Here is a 17,880-nt window from a genome sequence, read left to right on the forward strand (position 1 = left end):
AACAATAAAAAAGCAGCTTCCAGTCCAGAGGGGGCAACGGCTGACTCTTTGAGCAGGCCATGCCGCCGGGAAAAAATAAGCATAGTTCAAAGAATAAACATGTTGAGCCGGTGAATATTAGCTTTACAAAGATGGAACATGTGACTGATGGAAAGAACTGTTGAGATTTGAGCAAATGTTGATGGTTTTGAGCAAAACTTGGTGGCAGCGTAAAGTTTGAACAAAACTCACCTTGACCAGTTCCTTCTGAGGCCAGATCTGGATGGGCTCCACTTGCTGAGGAGTCTGGGTCTGAATCCCATATGTGTTCAAAAACACCTGAAGTCTACAGAGACAAAGAATTTAGCACATTAACACTCTTCAATCTTACAATGCATTTAAAATGTGTAAAATTCAACATAAACATGTCTGTTTCATATTATTCTCACATTTTTGATTTCGTTCAATCTTAAGCCAGCTTGAAGATCTCATAAAATATTAAATGCACCAATTATTTTTCCAATACCTCAGGGAAATAATCACCGATGTCTCGCCTAGATGTGTTGTTAAAAAGTAAAGTAAAGTATGATATGCAATTCATAGGCAACGAGATATGTGTTTCACACCGATCCGCGATTCCCCTGTGACATGCTTGTAAAAAAATAAAAAATTCTTCATGTGATCAAAAGGTAATCGTTTTGCACAAATGTGAGTGGTGGTAATATTTTCAGAGAACTTTCAAGCTAATGATGAAGAATTTTACACATCATTAAGTTGAAAACGAAGCTCATCTCGGCATCATTCGGCAGTGCTGTGCTTGGATGTTAACAAAACTAGAAAGCTGGGGTTTTTGGGGAACAAACTTTTGGTACCTTAAAAAAATAAAAGATTTTCTACCTCAAAGGTGAGAGCTTGGTGTCGGCTGTGAGGGACTGAGTGTTTTTCTCTGAGTGCGGGCAGTGTTCAGACCGCTACAGAGCACTCAGGCTGTTCATGTCAGAACCTAATGTTAACAACGTCTCACTGCTTTAAATGTGACTATAAGGCAGTCCTTGCAAACTAAGATAAACTCCATCAAAACATCAAAAACTTTGGGAAACTTTCCAGGCGGGAAAGCAAATGGCTTTACAGATAGAGCTGGAACAAAAACCAAAATTAAGCTGCAGCTTCATTCATTATGTTATTTCTAACTTTCTCTAGAACTGATTTATAGGCAGCTAAAATAAAGTAAAAAAAATCCACATGTAAAAATGAAAAAAAAAAATCCACATGTAAAAATGAAAAAAAAATGGAAGGAAAAAGTACAATTTGAAACAAACTGTAAATCTGCGTCAATCACAAAGCTTCTGTGCAACAGGCTGTAAAATGGGTCTGCAGCAAAAAGAAGGAAATGATGATGGCAATGAGGGAGTCCTTACAGGGACGTGGCAGAAGCTACAGGTTGACAAGCTTCACAGTCATTTAACCCCGTTTAACGCCCACACACATATCCAAGCATCTGCACACACATTCACATGTACTTGCACGAGCCCACAATGAAAAGGGTGACAGATGATGGTGTGATAGTGGAGGTCAGACTGAGCTCAGCGCAATTAGAGGGCTGAGCGGGAGAGAGAAGCGAAAAATAACCAGCCTCTATGACCTGGAACACATTAAGATGCGCACATAGAACCTATGTAGACACACACACACACACACACACACGCACACACACACACACACACACACACACAAAAATATTACCTCTGGCTCTCGGCTACCAGCGACACATGAATCACAGCATCGTTCTCTATGGGACCCTGTTAACGAGAGAGAAAGCAGAGAAGATTAACATCAGAATCAGTATTCTGCTTCATGTTGCATCTGTTGGGGTGTTGCGCGAGTCGGTACCTTTGTGGCAGAACTGTGAAGTTTAGAACATTGCTAAAAGTTACAAATGTTTAAATTTGTGTGTGTTGCCTCCTTTTAATACTTTATTCATGTAGTAGCTGCTTTTCTTGTACGTAAATCTCTTAATTCCTTCTGTTTCAGTGATGCAGCTCAACCAACGTCAGTGGCAGAGAAAAACATGAACATGACTAATGTGAATGTAATTAAACCAAATCAGACGTGTGTCTGTCTGTGTGTGTGTGTGTGTGTTTGTGTGCGTGTGTGTGCGTGTGAGTAGGAAAGAGAGATAACACAGAGGGAGGCAGCTGCTCAACTTAAGATTCAGCTCACTCATTTCTATGCCAACAATAGGTTTTGTTATTGCTACCCACAGTCTCTGATGAAAGTGAAATAACCAATAAAGGTTGACGCCGAGGTAGCTGGCAGCAGGAAGCGGGAGGCAAATTAGCAAGGACAAAAGAGACGTAAAGTGAAAGTTGGAGCATAGATGGAGAATAATGTTGGGCTGTTAACGGATGATGTCTCCTTCTGCTCCTCTCAGAGATGAAGATGAAAAGCAGAACATCAGAATTTGCACGCAGGTTGTTTGATCCCACTAAAACGATTTTGCAAGAAATGTGAGATTCCTTTGATATCTGGGGCCGGAGGTAACAAATCAGGCACATATCAGGATGAGAGGCAGAGCGCCACCTACGGACAGGTCATTAGTCCGTCTAAGTGCCTGGAGTGGAACAGCTTTAATATTTTCAGTAATTTAACAACAGGGCGGACCCCCGTCATCTTCGTTCTTCTACTTTATTAAATTTGTATGATTAGAAATAACAAGCTGCCGTGAGCCGTTTGTAGACGTGACTACCTGCATCTGATTGTTGCTTGTTTGTGATCCTGTGCTCAATGTCTCTCTTCTCTTAGCACTCCTACATCGGTTTTAATTATCATTGACTGGCTGCATGTGCTTTCGGTGAGTCGGTAATACGTCAACAAGAGGATTTTTGTTTTTCAGCTTTGTGGCGACAGAATAGTTTTACATAAATATCCGGTCAGTGTTTTTTTTTTTTTTTTACTTTGCCTCAATCTAGATAGCACTCAAACTTTAAGCTTTACTGTATTTCAGGAGGATTCATTAGGATTGTTTTATTTTTCACAAATAAATATGTGAATATGGCCTGCATCTGTATTTGATCTCCTTGAATGTGGTGCTCCTTAATAAATTCCACGTCCACAGTCTGTCTTTAGAAATTCCAACATTTTTAACGCCGCTGTGCCCTTCAAATGAGACTCAACAATCAGGAAGCTTTTGAAACAGCTCATTTTCCAGACACCAAAAAACACATCATCTTATTGCCAAAAAGCCTCTGGGTGTTTTTGTTTTTTTTATGCTTTGACTGTTTTTAGAAGCAGTTGAGAAATGAAAGTGCAAAAATTTGCAAAATGTTAATTTTGCATAACAGGTCCCCTTTAAGTACAAGGAGCCCCAGTTTTGGGATTTAGTTTGATTACAAATGCATCTGTTTGATGAAGGCCTCAGGCAAGGTCAAAGAAAAAGCTGTGGAGAAGTTAGATCAGAAAACAATATCCGGAGCTTTGAAAATCTCACTCGACATAGCTCAGTTTGTCATCCATCTTTGGGGGGAAAAATAGCAATCAAAGAAGTTTCTAAGAGGTACTCTAAAGGAACCGTAGCGATGTGCTGCTCAGGAGGGAGAACTTGCCAACAGGACAACTATTGGTTATTCACTGAAAATATCTGGAGCAGGAAGATTGAAACTGCTCAAAGAAAACCATGCTACATGTATTTGTGGTTTGGAATAAGCCATTTACTTTGTCCTGCGTGTCAATCTTTTTGTGACAGATAACCAACACTTCCTTTTCACATCTGTAACTTTTTCAAATTCCTTCACAACACAACTATGCGCGACAAACTGGAATATGTGTACTCTATGACTAAATATGAGCAAGAAGATTTGCTTTCAAAAAGATTTGTGAGGTTGTTGCTTCTTTGCCACGTCACTATTTTTATCCACCACAGCTTCAATTTCTTGCTTTTCAACAACTGTATATGTCTATTTGTGGATATGTATTGTGTAAAATGTGCTACTGCCATTCATCCCTCCTTTCAGTAGGGGTTGCCATTTAGTTTGTCAGTTAGTAAACGGTAAGCAGAGCTGTTCATCAGCACGCTGAGTGACTATCCAGGGCCACTTAGGAGGCAGACAGCAGCTCGTGACTCACAGGAGTCTTTCATCTCGCTCTCATCGAGGAGATGCACACCCACGCAAACACACGCACACACACGCACGCACACACAAATAGATACAGATACAAACATGCAAAAGAAAAAAGAAGGGAACATGGCAACATGAACACTCCTGCCGGCAAGCACAGATGCTCCAAAGTGTTGGCAGCGGTGGAGCACGGAGCAGGGGAATAATGCACGCATCAAACAGACAAACAGGCAGCCATTTTGTTTAGTCGAAACAGGATGGAGATAACTAACAGCCTTGTATTTAGGCAGGATACAGGAGATAAAGAAAAACAAAGGAATATCCCGCTCAAGTCACCTCTGATCTGTCTGAGAAAATAAAAAAAAGGTCATTTGATGGAGGAGAAGATCTGGAAATGCATGGTAGAGATTTCCATTCTCTCTTCCTTCAGTGACTGTACAGCTACAGGGAGGAAAAGGAAATGAGTATTCAAATGTTCCTTTAACCAACCTATTCAGACTCTCTTTAACAATATCAGTGTAGTGTGACTGAGCTCCTGCTGAGGCCGAGGGAGGCGGTGGAGAGATGGGCCGTCTCTCCACAGGACGGGTAATAATTAAAGGATCCATGAATAACCTGAGTCTCAGTCTAGACCGGACCTTATAGTTCAAGAACTTTTACCTTCCACGATGTCACATGTCAGGCTTTAAAATAGAGAAAACAGTAAATACAGACATCCAGAGATGGCAGTGTTATTTTATGACTGGACCATTCTGCAACAATCTGGAAGGGTCAAATTGTTTTATCGGTTATTAAAATCATAAATGCGATTATCTAAGGTGTTAAAATGATCAAGTTGATCTGAGATTTTCAAAGAAAGTCTCCAAGTGATACATTTTTGCTTCCAGTATCCAAGAAAATGAATCACTGATGCGTCACTGATTGACAAATAGTGAGAAAACTTGTCCAAGAAGTTTACAACTGTTCATTCTTTGTTTCATGTGGAATCTCAAAAGCATGTTTCTATGTTATATTTTCAATATTCTACAGACCTAATTTCTCCCAAAGCTCAAAAGCAGTTCGATCTGTTTTCACAAATGAAAACACACATAGTAGAAAACAGAAATCCCCAACCGCTCTAAAATCCACAGAAGCAGCTCGGTAATACTTCGATTTTAAGTTTTTATATTTCTTAACTTATAGCGAGCGAGCATGTCAATATGGAGGAAAGAGGTGCAACTGCAACTCCATTTTGTTTTAGGAGACAACATGATGCAAGCAGTGTTTCCATGCGGTCTGCAGCTCGGCGCTCTTGCAAAAAAAAAAAACATTTGCGGGATTTTGCCTCTCACCCTAAAAACTATCCAAGTTACTTCTGCAAGGCCAAAAAAATTTTCGGACGTTAATAAATCTCACCACGCCGAAGCCGCCCAACAACAAAAACACAAGCGTACAGATGATGGATGGTGAGAATTTGTGGAATTTTGTAAAGGAAACCAGCAGGCTGAACGAGTTCAAACACTTTACCGAGTTTATAGCCTGAACACAAAGGCAAAAACACAATCCTCCATTGATTAAACTGTGATTTGACATAAAAATGATGCAGCTGAAACTTTGAGTCTTTGCAAGAGACATATTAGTTCACACAATTTAAAAAATAACAACAGATTTCAGTATATGAAGGTTTAGGAAATCCAACCAGCCAGGTCAAGATGCTGAAAACATAAACAGAACAAAACAGCAAGAGAAACCTCCCTGTTTCTACCAGTCATGGCTTTAAGTTTAGAGGTCAAGCAGGAAACAAGCATATTGTTTAAAGAGGCATCTGGACACCAACTGTTTATCACAGCGTCAGTAATTAATTCAATACCGCAGAGTGCTCCTCTTTTGAAGAGACGCATAAATTAAGCAGCTGAAAGCTAAAACACTGGAACAAAGTATTCATTAAAGCTGCAAGCAGCGTTAAACAGGGTTCGGGTGAAACCAGGACATGACCAAATATTGAAAAACAGATCAATCTGGATGTTTCTGTGAGAAATTTAGAGTGTTTGACATTTTTTGGAGAGAAGGCAAAGTTTGAGGGCTTGCCCCGCCCATAGACAAGCTCAAAAACTCAACATTTAAAAAATATTTAATATCTCATCTCTTAAGGTGACACTGACAAAACTTGAAGCTGTTTATTAAAAATGTATAGGAGGACTTTTCCAAAGTTTAATGTGTGTAAAATGTCAAAAACCTTTTAGAAAAAAAGAACAAAAAAAAGACATTTTTCCTGTTTGTTTTAGGACATAGAGACATTTTGTCTCGTCTGGAGGGACCCATCTGTGCTCCAAAATTTCAAAATGTACCGATTCACCAGGCTGAGTCAGGGGGCGCTGTAGAGCAGTTTGACCACGCCCCTTTTTAGCTCCACTAAAAAACACTTGAATTTTATGTGTGACTTATGCATGTACTAAATGTGATGCAACATCTTTCTATGAAATCTGAATATGAGCACGAAATCTCATATTCATGCTCATATTAAAAAAATGGGATTAAAAAAAAATCTTACTTTCATTCAATTTGGTTTCAACTGAAGCAACTCAACAAAATTACATTCTTTTACTTAATAAGGGACTTAATCAGCTGCTATTAACACAAATATATAGCCTTTACAGCAGCACTTAATTCACAGATGCAATCTGTCTAAAAGGCATTTTAACTAAATCTTTCTGCTGCAGACGCCTACTGGGTGCTGCAGCTGCAAAAGGTCATTCATCTTTACTCCGGAATACAAAAGCTCAGCACTCTGAGCAGGTCTGGTCAGAGCCAGATAAAATGTGTTTGGCCTGATAATGCTTTACTCTATTTTCTGTTATCAGAAACAAGCAATAGAAATGCTAAAATGAGCCATGAATCAGGTTCCTGTAAGGTCAGACTGTTACATTTCACCTGGGCAGCAAAGCCTTTTGCCTCTAACGGCTCCAGTTTATTGTCAGTCTGCTGGTTAGCGACTGTTAAAGTTAAATGTTTCCAATAGACTGAACTTTTTTTGTGTGTGTGTGATTGACCAACACAAAGTAGAAGAAACCTTAAGAGTTAATTGAAAGGTGGTGATTTGTAAAATGCAGCTCCGAGGAGGAGCTGTGCCTTGAAGGCGGAGCTAGGTCCACCTCGGCGTTTTGCACAGCTGAATGGTTGCCATGGAGATTAGATTTCTCAAATATGCATGAGAAAACCAAAATAACACTCCAGGTATGTTTTTGATGAGAGAATAAAAGAGTTGATTTTACATAGCACTGCCACTTTAAGAATGCAGCAACGAGACTTTTTCTTATACCCAGTAAACAAACTCTCATCATGTCCCAATGTCTGCACCGACAAACAATATATTCTACAATGAAGGTACAAGACGGCACACATCTTTCAAAATAAGTGTTTGAATAAAACATTCTACAGTTTTCACCAGGGAGATCACAGTCCTAGAAAACCAAAACAAGCCTTTTTCAGTAAGAGAATGTTTTTTGTATCATACAGACACACTTTAGTCATGGATGCTTGAGATCAAACTGATGCAAGAAAAGCTCAAAAATATTCAAACAATTGTCAAGAGGCTAAGTCATTGCCTAATGCACAGGATTATAAATTGATGCAGATAATTACAGATTAAGAATTTTCTTCTGTCTTGAAACCTGAAACAAAGCCCACAAGAGGAAGAAGGAAAAAGGGAATCAGAAGCTGTTTTAAAATGGGGGCATGCTGTCGGTGCTACGGTACACGATGCAGCAGCAGGATGGACTGCCTACGGTTACCAGCGGTTACCAATGGGCTGGCTGGAAGCGAGCTGCCCCTCAGAGATACGATGGAGCTAAATTTGACAAAGTGAAAATCCATTTGCAGAAGATTCCTGCTGTGAGTCCCTGCAGAACCCAAATGAATTTCAGCTCTGCTTCATTTGACTTTTCCCCCAAAATTAAAACCACTGACTTGTGACACAAGATGGAAAGTGGATGAGATTGTTTCCTCTTTTTCTGCTTTATCCCTGTCTGTTCTCGGTGCTACAGTTTCCTCCACAAAATCTTTTGCTCAGTTCTACCTCTAAATTCGGTTTGTGTGTTTGGGATTCTTTATTTTCTATCTCATCTCGTTTTCTGTCCTGTTTACCTCGTATCCTGCTGGCTTAGAACAAAATGACCTCACTAACTTTCCCACATGTAATGTGACATTTTCTCCTTTCCTGACAATTTGATGTTCCATAATCTATAATCATAGGTGTTTTCAGAGATAAATTACTAGTTTTTTTTTTATCACCTTTTGCATTCAGTTCAAACATTCAAACTAACATCTCTTAATTATCAGGACATTTATCATCCACAGATCTTTTCAGGTGATGTTCTGTCAGATTTAGTTCTGATTTCTGGCTTGGACATTCTAAAGCTTACATTTCCCCCATTATGAATCTTAATTCAGATGTACGTTGGGGCTTTCTAGATGGTTTTATTTTTATGTTTCCCACTTAAAAGTTGAAAAATATTTTGAACTGAATCATCATGGAAATATTTTGGTCTCACATGTGAATTTTTCTTCAGGTTTTTCTGTCTCACCCAACAATTTTCTGTTTCTTTTCATACATCCTACATCTTTTTTGTGATATGATTGGATGGATGGATAAATGCTGACCTACAACCCGCTCCTCTTTCAGTCTATGTTTTCTTCTCTTTCTTGTCATTGTTTTGACCCCTCCTAAACTGTTCAGTTATTTATTCTTGCAATATTTCCACACTTTCCTTTTTTAACCATATTTATCATTCAACCTGGCTACATTTTTCTTTCTCATTCCTGGTACAGATGTCAAAGGTAAATTGCTTGCAAACAAACAGCATTTCATAAAAGTCAGAAGTAAGATGCGTTGGTGAAAACAGCTCCACCACCAAGTCAAAAGTCAGTAATAAAAAAAGATTCCAAAAAAATGAAAGCAAAGTCCTGGATGAATCAAACAGAGATAATGTGCAGGGAACTAAAGATTAGGGTGATGACATGGAGGTCTTCCCACCGTTAAACCTTCATCAACTAAAAAAAAAAAAAAAACAAGGAGAAAAATGCAAACATAACTACTTGTTATATTTATCTTATAACTTATATATCTTATAACTACTTGGTCCAGTAGTTATAAGAAGGGCTTGATTGCTGGAATGCCAAAAAAGATTTCCACAGTGATTATCGTTTGAGAAATGTCTGTCTCATTTCCTATCACAAATCTATTGGTTGAATAAAAATAATTTTGGATCTAAATCTGCCAGAGCGGTGAGTCACTTTGGGGCGTAACCGTATGGAAGCTTCGACCAACTTACTTTCATCTAACATTAATCATCGCGCTGCTGTAATGGCCCCGACTTCAACCCAATTGAATATTTATGGACTATGCTTAAAAGTTGGCCGTGTTGCAGGAAACCAACACATTTAGCTGAGCTCTACCGTTTCTGATGAGAAGAGGGCTCAAATGTAGAACCAGGGTCACGCTGAGATCTCGTAGATTGCTATAGAAAGTGGGCAACTGTGACATGAACAGAGTCCTGCACTGATTTAAATGTCTTGGGTTTTTCTCTGACCTGCTGGACGCGTCATTAATACAGTGTTGAACTGTTTTGGTATGTTGACCACTCTTGAGAAGGTTCACGGTTTTTCTACTTGTGGAAATGAAGACTAGCTCCACTGATTTGACATTATAAAAATAAACTTGTTTAATGAAAACACGGCAATTTTGAAAAAACCTTATTTTTCTATAAAAACTTTTGCCACTTGGCAAAAGTTTTTATTTTGGTCGTATAGATATTGGTTTATTTCACAAAACTGTAATAAACTACTTTTTTTGTTTTGTTTTACATCACACGAGTCACATGATCAACTACTGGATGTTGTCACTGGCGCAAATCATGAAGAAGACGGCGACAGGAAGTGGTTGGAGGGTCATGATGTGGCTTGTTTCTTAATGAACAAACTTAATCGTTTGATTTTATCTGTGTTTCTTATTTAGTGGAAACACCACAATTGCAAAGTTTTTTTTTTTTTACATTAGTGGAATATTGACAAAGTTTTGTGCACATTTGTAATGGTTCGTTCAGCCTACTTCATGTTGCCAGACAGGTTCTATTTAGGTGAAGTTTTTATCTGTATACAGATCTCACAGTGATCAGCCTGGGGAAATTTAATACGAGTTTTCAATATGGTGTTAGTGTGACGGACTACTTAGTTAACAGAACCTTGAATTCTGACAGTAAATTTTCAATGTTTGGCCTTAAAATCGTCACTTCAAACTGCATTTTTTTTAGTAATCTTTGACTGATACTAAACTTCATCCAGATGATCTGAAACACTTAAAAAAAAATCAAAAACAGAATAAGTCAGCAGAGGAATAACTTTCGTCTGCATGTTGCCTATTTTTGTTAAGTTCAAAAAGCTAGCATCGTCATGCTGCTGTGAAATCCAACAACCAGCTGGCAGACTTTAAATGGGTGTTCTCGGTTTGTGGAATTACTTGCCAAAATAAACCTGAAAGAAATAAACAACCCTGATTTGAAGGCTACGTGACTCCGTTTCAAGGTCAGATCCGTCCCCGCGTGGCGGCTGGCGAAGCGAGGCCTCAAGCGAGCGTCCCACCACAAAGGAATAAAACATTCAAACACTTTCATGGGTTTAAAACGGAAGCAGAGGAATTCATCCACCGTCCGTCCCTATCTGGATGAAATATAATCCCTTCTTTCAATGTCCCAGCACAGACGAACGACTCCGGGCTCGCTGTGCTCGGCCTTTCTGCGGCTCAGAGATTCCGATTCCGATGAGCGCATTTAAAAGCAAGGGATTGGCAGAAAAGCATCGCAAGAGGAGAGTGGAAAAAATATATAAAATCATGAAAGAGGTGCCAAGTCATTTTGTGTGAAGAAAACGCCTCCCGTGTACAGTGTTGTAAAAAAAATTAAAAATTGCTTTGAAAAGGTCGTCCGATGGCATAAAGCGATAAGGATCGTGACCGGGAGGTTTTTCACTGTTAAAGAGAACGTAATAAAAATGGAAGTCCCCCTGATCTGATTTAGGGAATCGCTTCCAGTCTGACAAAAAAAAAAAAAAAAAAAAAGTGTGGCTCTACGGGACGGAAAGACAAAAGGATAAAAGATGGGAGGGGGAGCCGATGGGAGGAAGGAGGGTGGAATCACCTCCACAAAGGAGAAGCGAGTGAAGAATTGGATTGCACGCCGCTGACTGGCGTAATTGCAAAGGCGCCCCGACTGAGAAAGCGATACATTGTTCCTCAGCCTGGGCTCAGAAATATTATCCTCCAACAGAATCCTTATGAGCAGAGGAGGAGGAGGAGGAGGAGGAGGAGGAGGAGGAGGAGGGAGGGATCAATTGATATTAAAGGCGAGCCACGGTATGAGCTACAGGAGTCCCAGCTTGTCAGAGCCACTCTGTTTGATACCACGCCTGGAGAGCCGAGAGGCTGGGGGAAGATAAGTGGCCTGATTACTACTGTCTGTGTGAGCGGGGAGATCCAGAGGGGGGCGTAATGACGCGAGCGCCGCAGTGGAAAAATAAATATACATGCAGCCAAAATATGGATGCCTGATGGTGACAGGCTGTCTGGCAGAATTGTGCATGTGATGTTTTGTTGCAGAAAAAAAAAAAAAAGTTCAATCTTTCTTCATCTTCAACTTTGAAAGTCATTTTTTTCCCCCTTTTATTTAAATGACAAACATGACGCTGGAAAAACAAAACAAAAAAAAACCCAGACTTGTGGTGACTCTAACTTGCCAGTGTGTGTTATTATGATGAGCTTAATGCAGGCATGCAGCCTGACAATGACCCTGGAACAGAATTATGCTCCCCCGTCTCTGTGCCAGGCTGCACTCTGAAGATTCAACCCGGCATACACGCATAACTACAATCTTTGGGAAGCAGATGGAGCACGTTAGAAGCTTTAATGCTCATTTTGCCGATGTAATGCAGTGTTAAAAGATGCCCAACACTTCCCCCCTTTGGGCTAGGAGACACTAGATGGACCAGCATCTGTTTCTAAATAGTCAATATTAACCTCTTTTGTTTACTTGGTGGTATAACATTACTGCCTTGTCAATTTCTTGTTTATTTTTATTTTTTTTTACATATTTAAGCAGGTATTGTTGATTTTTTTTCCAATGGAGAGCTATCAAAAAAAAACAACAACACACACACAAACAAACTGAAAGTAATCATAGAGATGGAAACAGGATGAGTAATGATGTGAATAAAATGTAGGAGTGCATTTTTAAAAACAAGTTCTTTAGATTGAATCAGCCTCTAATACTTGTAATTTGCATTGAAAAGCAATGAATGAAATCAGTTCTGTCATTTTCCAGTCAACCTGGCGCCTCTTCCCTCCACAAAGAAAACAACCCAGATGAGTGGATGAATTCATCTTTTAACCATTTGAGTTGAGACTTAGACAAACCTGAGATCATAGTAACTGTTAATCCTCCAAGACATGCGTTCCCAAACAGTTTGCAAACCAACAGAAAATGCTGCACAACACGTAAAGAAACATCACAATATTTTTTCCCCCTGACTTTTATTCACTATTCAATAATTATTATGTCTAGCATACACTATATGCTGCCTCTTACATTTTTGTTGGCTTGGAGTTATTGTGGTTTTTCGGTCGTTTTTTTGACAGAAACCTCTTCCTTTCACACTCGCTGCGCTGCAGCGTCAGGAGAAAAGCTGCCTGGTGAATTTGACTGAATGGGAAATAATATTTCAACAGATTATCCTAATTTATATTTGACAAGTATGATTGACAAGTATTGGATGAAATTGTATAATAAAACAAATTTCGATTCAATATTTTTTAATTTTTGCATTTTTTGATTTTCTAACTTTCCCTCCAACTTTCTGAGGCCCTTCTTCGCGCCCTCTGGAGGCCGGCACTTTGAAAAACACATCTCCAAGGGACACCTAAATAGATCTCAAGTAGGTTGTCACTGAGACTTGTCTGATAGAAAGTACCAAAGAAGGCTCGTAAAATGCCCGGGTGACCCTGCTGTATATTCCTAGATATCTTCATATACTTCAGTTCACCGTTGACGGCATAAACTAAAGCAGCTCTGCTCACTGCAAACTCTCTTTTAACTGTGATAATAATCCAGCCTCTGCAAACCTCGTCTGAATGATAATGCCAGCCCTTTAGGGAGCCATGTTTGAGGTTTCACCACAGGTAAGGATGAAAGAAAAAAATAATGATTTATTTTATAGATTTCTTGAGGGAAAAAAAAGGACTTGGTGACAGTGATTCCAAGCAGACCGAGCACATCCTAACCTTTACCTCTTTCACAGACGCTGCACGCTGAAAAATTAATAAAATAAAAATAAATAAATAAAAGTCAGTTTTGCTGGAATTAATTCTGTTCAGAGAGACAACCACATATAATTGGACACGTTTGACTTTATAGTAACATCTGCAACATCTCCTTTCCATTCATGCTTCAGGAGGCAAGAGAGACATAAAGAGCATACAAATACAGTTGGGGCTTCTTGCTTTCTGTTGCTGGGCTGCAGCTAAGAACCTATCTGGGGAGTTTAATCTCTCCCACCAGGCAGCCTGTCATCAGTGGGGATTTCCATTCAGTAAATTACTATGTTCATTCAGTGATTTGTCTCACTTCCTAACATATACTTAACCGCCCCCCTGCAGTTGTTCTGCGTCTGCTAAGTCGAGAATAGCAGAGCTATCTGCTGTTTTCAATAACAAAACTTCACCAGACTAAAAGTGTACTTTCTTGTTTGCATGTCAATCTCCTGTCTGCACTTTGCTGTCTGGCAAAGAGGACTTGGTCACTCACATGCTGGACGCTTCCGAGACAGGCAGCAGTTTGTTGGAAGCCACTTCGACAGGTGGCTAGTAACACCAGTTAGCTGACAGGATAGGTTCAAGACAAGCAACACCAACGCCCACCCTAAAGCACTAATCATGAACATTAGTTCCACTAACGCTAAATCGCGACATCAACATGTGGTAGACAAGGGTTGGCCAGGCTGCTCACTCAGAGCACAACGTTTATAATTTCCTAATAATTGACAAGAAATATTTTCTTGAAGCAGATACGTATACCCCTATCTGTATGTGGTTTAAGCACGTATCACTGCTGCCACCAACTGTTTTGGAGGGGAATTGCTCACTCCAGTGGCGTACTCTTCTGGTCAGTTACCTCGCCGTGGGAACAACCAATCACCTGGCAGGGGTGGCCGTGGGAACAACCAATCACCTGGCAGGGGTGGCCATCGTCCTCTGGCTCCACCGCTGCCGTCAGGGTATCTAGGAGAAGCTAACACTAAAGTACTAAACTCAACTATGTTGATGTCAACATGTGTTATGTTGCCCTCCACAGGGCAAAATTTGTCATTACTCATCTGTTTATATTGCTGTGCTTCAGGAAGTGATTCTTTGGAAGAGACTTTTCACTCATGGTTTCAGTTTTATAGTTGATGAATATTGCTAACTCTTGCTGATTCTATCTGATTGACCACTGCAGGGCATTGGTCAGAAAGCATGCACATCATGCTTTTACAGTTAACAGTTAAAACTTGGCTATGCAGAATAAATATGCTGCATCTCGCCTGGAGAACATGAGGCGTACCAACATAAAGCCTCTCAAAACAATTCATAAATGTGAATTTTCACATGTATTTGTTTAATTAGCACCCCTGGATGTTTGTTTAATGTAAGTGTTGTATTTCTCTGTATACTTCACTTGTTTGTTTGTTCTATACTTGCAACTTACTCAAAAACGTTTCTTGAAAAACAAACAAACAAAAAAAAACAGAATGTGATTAGACAATCAGTCGTCACTCACTTCAAAATAGGAGCTTGAATTCTTAACAGTCCATAACCAAAATCAAAACAATATCAAACTTTATTCAACTGAAAGCTTACTAAACAGTAAGTAAATTGGCGCTTTAGAAAATTTTAATTTAATGGATTCTGAACTAAATGTTTTCAAAGTTAGCAAGAATGCTAATGAGCTAACAGCAGAACAAAATTTTCATTTAGATTAACGGCAGTCTGCCTACCACTGCAGGTGGAAAACTACTTGAGTGGCTATAAATTCATTCGACTTCAGACTTTAGTTCTCAGTCACTGTTAGTTATTTGCAAAGAATCTGTTGGTCAGCAGGTCAGAGGCAAAAACCAGCAGCTGAGCTGAACTGGAGAATCTTCCTGGCAGCAGTTTATTTCTTATCAAGTTGGTATTTATAACACTGGAATAGATCATGTCACACTACAGCTACAAACTACAAACTGTTTTATTCAGAAAGTATAAGGAAAATAATATGATTTTTATATTTTTGCAACAAAAAACTGTGCCTTTGTGTTTAGCCCCTTTTAGCAAATACATTCTTTTAGATTTAAATCAAATAAACTGGGTATGTTTCTCATGCGATGTTACAGTCCTTTGGATCAAAGAAAAGCCGACAAATGCAGAGTGCACAGAGTGCAGTGAAGCCTTGGCGCATTCACTGTCAGCACTAACCATCAACAAGCAGCTAATAGAAGGCCAGATGTTGCCTTTCAGCACACCTGGCACTGCTCACACGCCCCGCATTCACCTAACACAGCGATTCCGGCAGCGGGAGACTCTGATGCACCACAATGTGCAAAAGGATGTGACAGCAACAAGGGAGGAGGTTGGATGAAATGAGTACAACAGGTTCAAACATTTGATTTCTCCCCAGGAGCCTCCCCTGTGCTCCCCGAGGTTATGCTTCCTGGCAGCTCTCTTTTCCTTTTGTCTCTCAGCGATGCATTAACCTTTAACAGGAAGACGGTGGACAGTAGAGCAGGTCAGCAGCACCGACAAAAAGAAACACGAGGGGCAAAACCAATCAGATGCCTCTAATGGGGTCCGAGACAGAGAGAACAGCTTGTAACTGGACAGGGAAAGCAGAGTTCTGTCTGAGACCAACACAAACTCTAAACTTTTGGGAGTTTGCAGCAGCAGCAGCAGCAGCAGCAGCTTGTGTATGTATTAGTAGGGGTGTACGCAGAGGGTGCATTAGAGCATGGGTGATGTTTCCAGTGTTAATGCTTGCAAAGTGTTTGAGTGTGTGAGTGATGTCCATTTCCCTGCAGGTTAAGGTCAATGGCTGTCTCTGTGAGGCTTTTACTGTCACAGACCACTGGGCTCAACATTTCCTGCCCACCACTTGGCCATTTGGCAAACAGCATGGCTTAGCACACTGTGCATCTACGTGTGTGGGGGTGTGTTTGTGTGCGTGCATGGGTGTGTGTGTGTGTGTGTGTGTGTGTGTGCGTGCGTGCGCGTGCGGGTGTGTGTGTGTGAAGTCAAGGCTACAGAAAGAGAATGAGGAAATGTGTGCATGTTGGCACTAAAGTGTGTGATTCAGTTCGTGGGGCTGGTTTGAAGTGGACGTAGGCTGGAACATGGTGTGATGTAGTGAGCTGCACATGAGAGTGCGCCCTTGGGACAGACACATCCCTGTGTCCATCTGCTTAATGCTGCTCAAGGTGTCACTGCGCTCTTTACACATGGGAAATGTTTAGATTATGCAACACTGTCCTGCCACTGACCTGTGATTTGTACGCCGCTGCATGAATCTGGTGTCATTCGGTTCGATGTTCGGCTCTGTTCCGAGCCGTTCCACGTAAACGTGCCTCAGTGAGACAGACCAACAGGATGATAACGGACGATAGTTGTTTTACTGAAAGAGAACTTGTTCTGATGCTGATGAACCGTCTCTGCATGTAAACACATCGCTGGAGTTTCACCTTCCTGAGGCTGCAGAGGGAGTGTGCACAGCAGAAAACCTCATGTTGTCTTCATAAACACCACCATGGGAATAGTTAATGTGGGGTTTCTGCATATCTTTCAACAGTAATTACTCAACTGACCCATCAATCAATCAATCAATCAATCAATCAATCAATCAATCAATCAATCAATCAATCAATCAATCAATCAATCAATCAATCAATCAATCAATCAATCNTCAATCAATCAATCAATCAATCAATCAATCAATCAATCAATCAATCAATCAATCAATCAATCAATCAATCAATCAATCAATCAATCAATCAATCAGATGGAAAGGACACAAAGTACTGAGTGAGCGGAATTTTAATGTCTAACAAGGATGGCATAACAAAGCAGGAATCTTTTTTGTGAAAATACTGAATGTCAGATGTATTAAAGTGACTACAAATAAACTTCCTTCACAAAATGTAAACCAAACTGGAGTAGCGTCAGACTTTAGGGGTTGTCGTATCTTTTGTTGGTGGTAAAAGACCACGAGTTATTTCTACCACCAGCGGTAGACTCCTGCCTTTGTTTTGGTTGTATTTCCCCAGAATGCCCTATGTTATACCGTATTTTCATGACTGTAGAGCGCACCTCACTATAAGCCGCATCTACAAAGTTTAAAAAAAAAAACTGTAAACATACATTTATATGCGTGGGGAAAAAGTAGCGGCTTATAGTCCAAAAAATACGGTAGTCCACTTCCTGCTTTTGGAGCGGTTTCCCGTCCGCGTGGCATTCACATGTTCATTGAATCCTCAGCAGAGTTCACTTCAACCAAACCGAGACTTAGGTTTTTAGGTAGATCACAGTTCAGAGTTTAATTACGCATTCACACTGGTTCCCCAAATGAACCGGACCTTCTACATAAACCACCTAGAGTTTGCCTAAAGTGGACTAAACAGGGCTGATGTGAATGCACCCAAAATCAGGTATAGATCATCTTTCTCACACACATCTTTATTATCTCTGTCCAACAACGAT

At 40.1% G+C, this 17,880-nt stretch overlaps 1 protein-coding gene across 3 annotated transcripts in view; it reads right to left on the reverse strand.

The window, feature by feature from the left end:
- phkb (phosphorylase kinase, beta) overlaps positions 1-17,880 on the reverse strand; it is a 109,938-nt gene that overhangs the window by 24,355 nt on the left and 67,703 nt on the right. For all 3 annotated transcript variants that reach the window (XM_008404871.1, XM_008404872.1, XM_008404873.2), the window contains 2 exons: positions 1,723-1,778; positions 232-325 (listed from right to left, as the gene is read on the reverse strand). In XM_008404871.1, coding sequence (XP_008403093.1) covers positions 232-325; positions 1,723-1,778 — 150 coding nt within the window. The remainder of the gene's footprint in view (positions 1-231; positions 326-1,722; positions 1,779-17,880) is intronic.

Source organism: Poecilia reticulata, linkage group LG3, assembly GCF_000633615.1.
Source record: "Poecilia reticulata strain Guanapo linkage group LG3, Guppy_female_1.0+MT, whole genome shotgun sequence".
In the NCBI taxonomy this organism is placed as follows: Eukaryota; Metazoa; Chordata; class Actinopteri; order Cyprinodontiformes; family Poeciliidae; genus Poecilia; species Poecilia reticulata.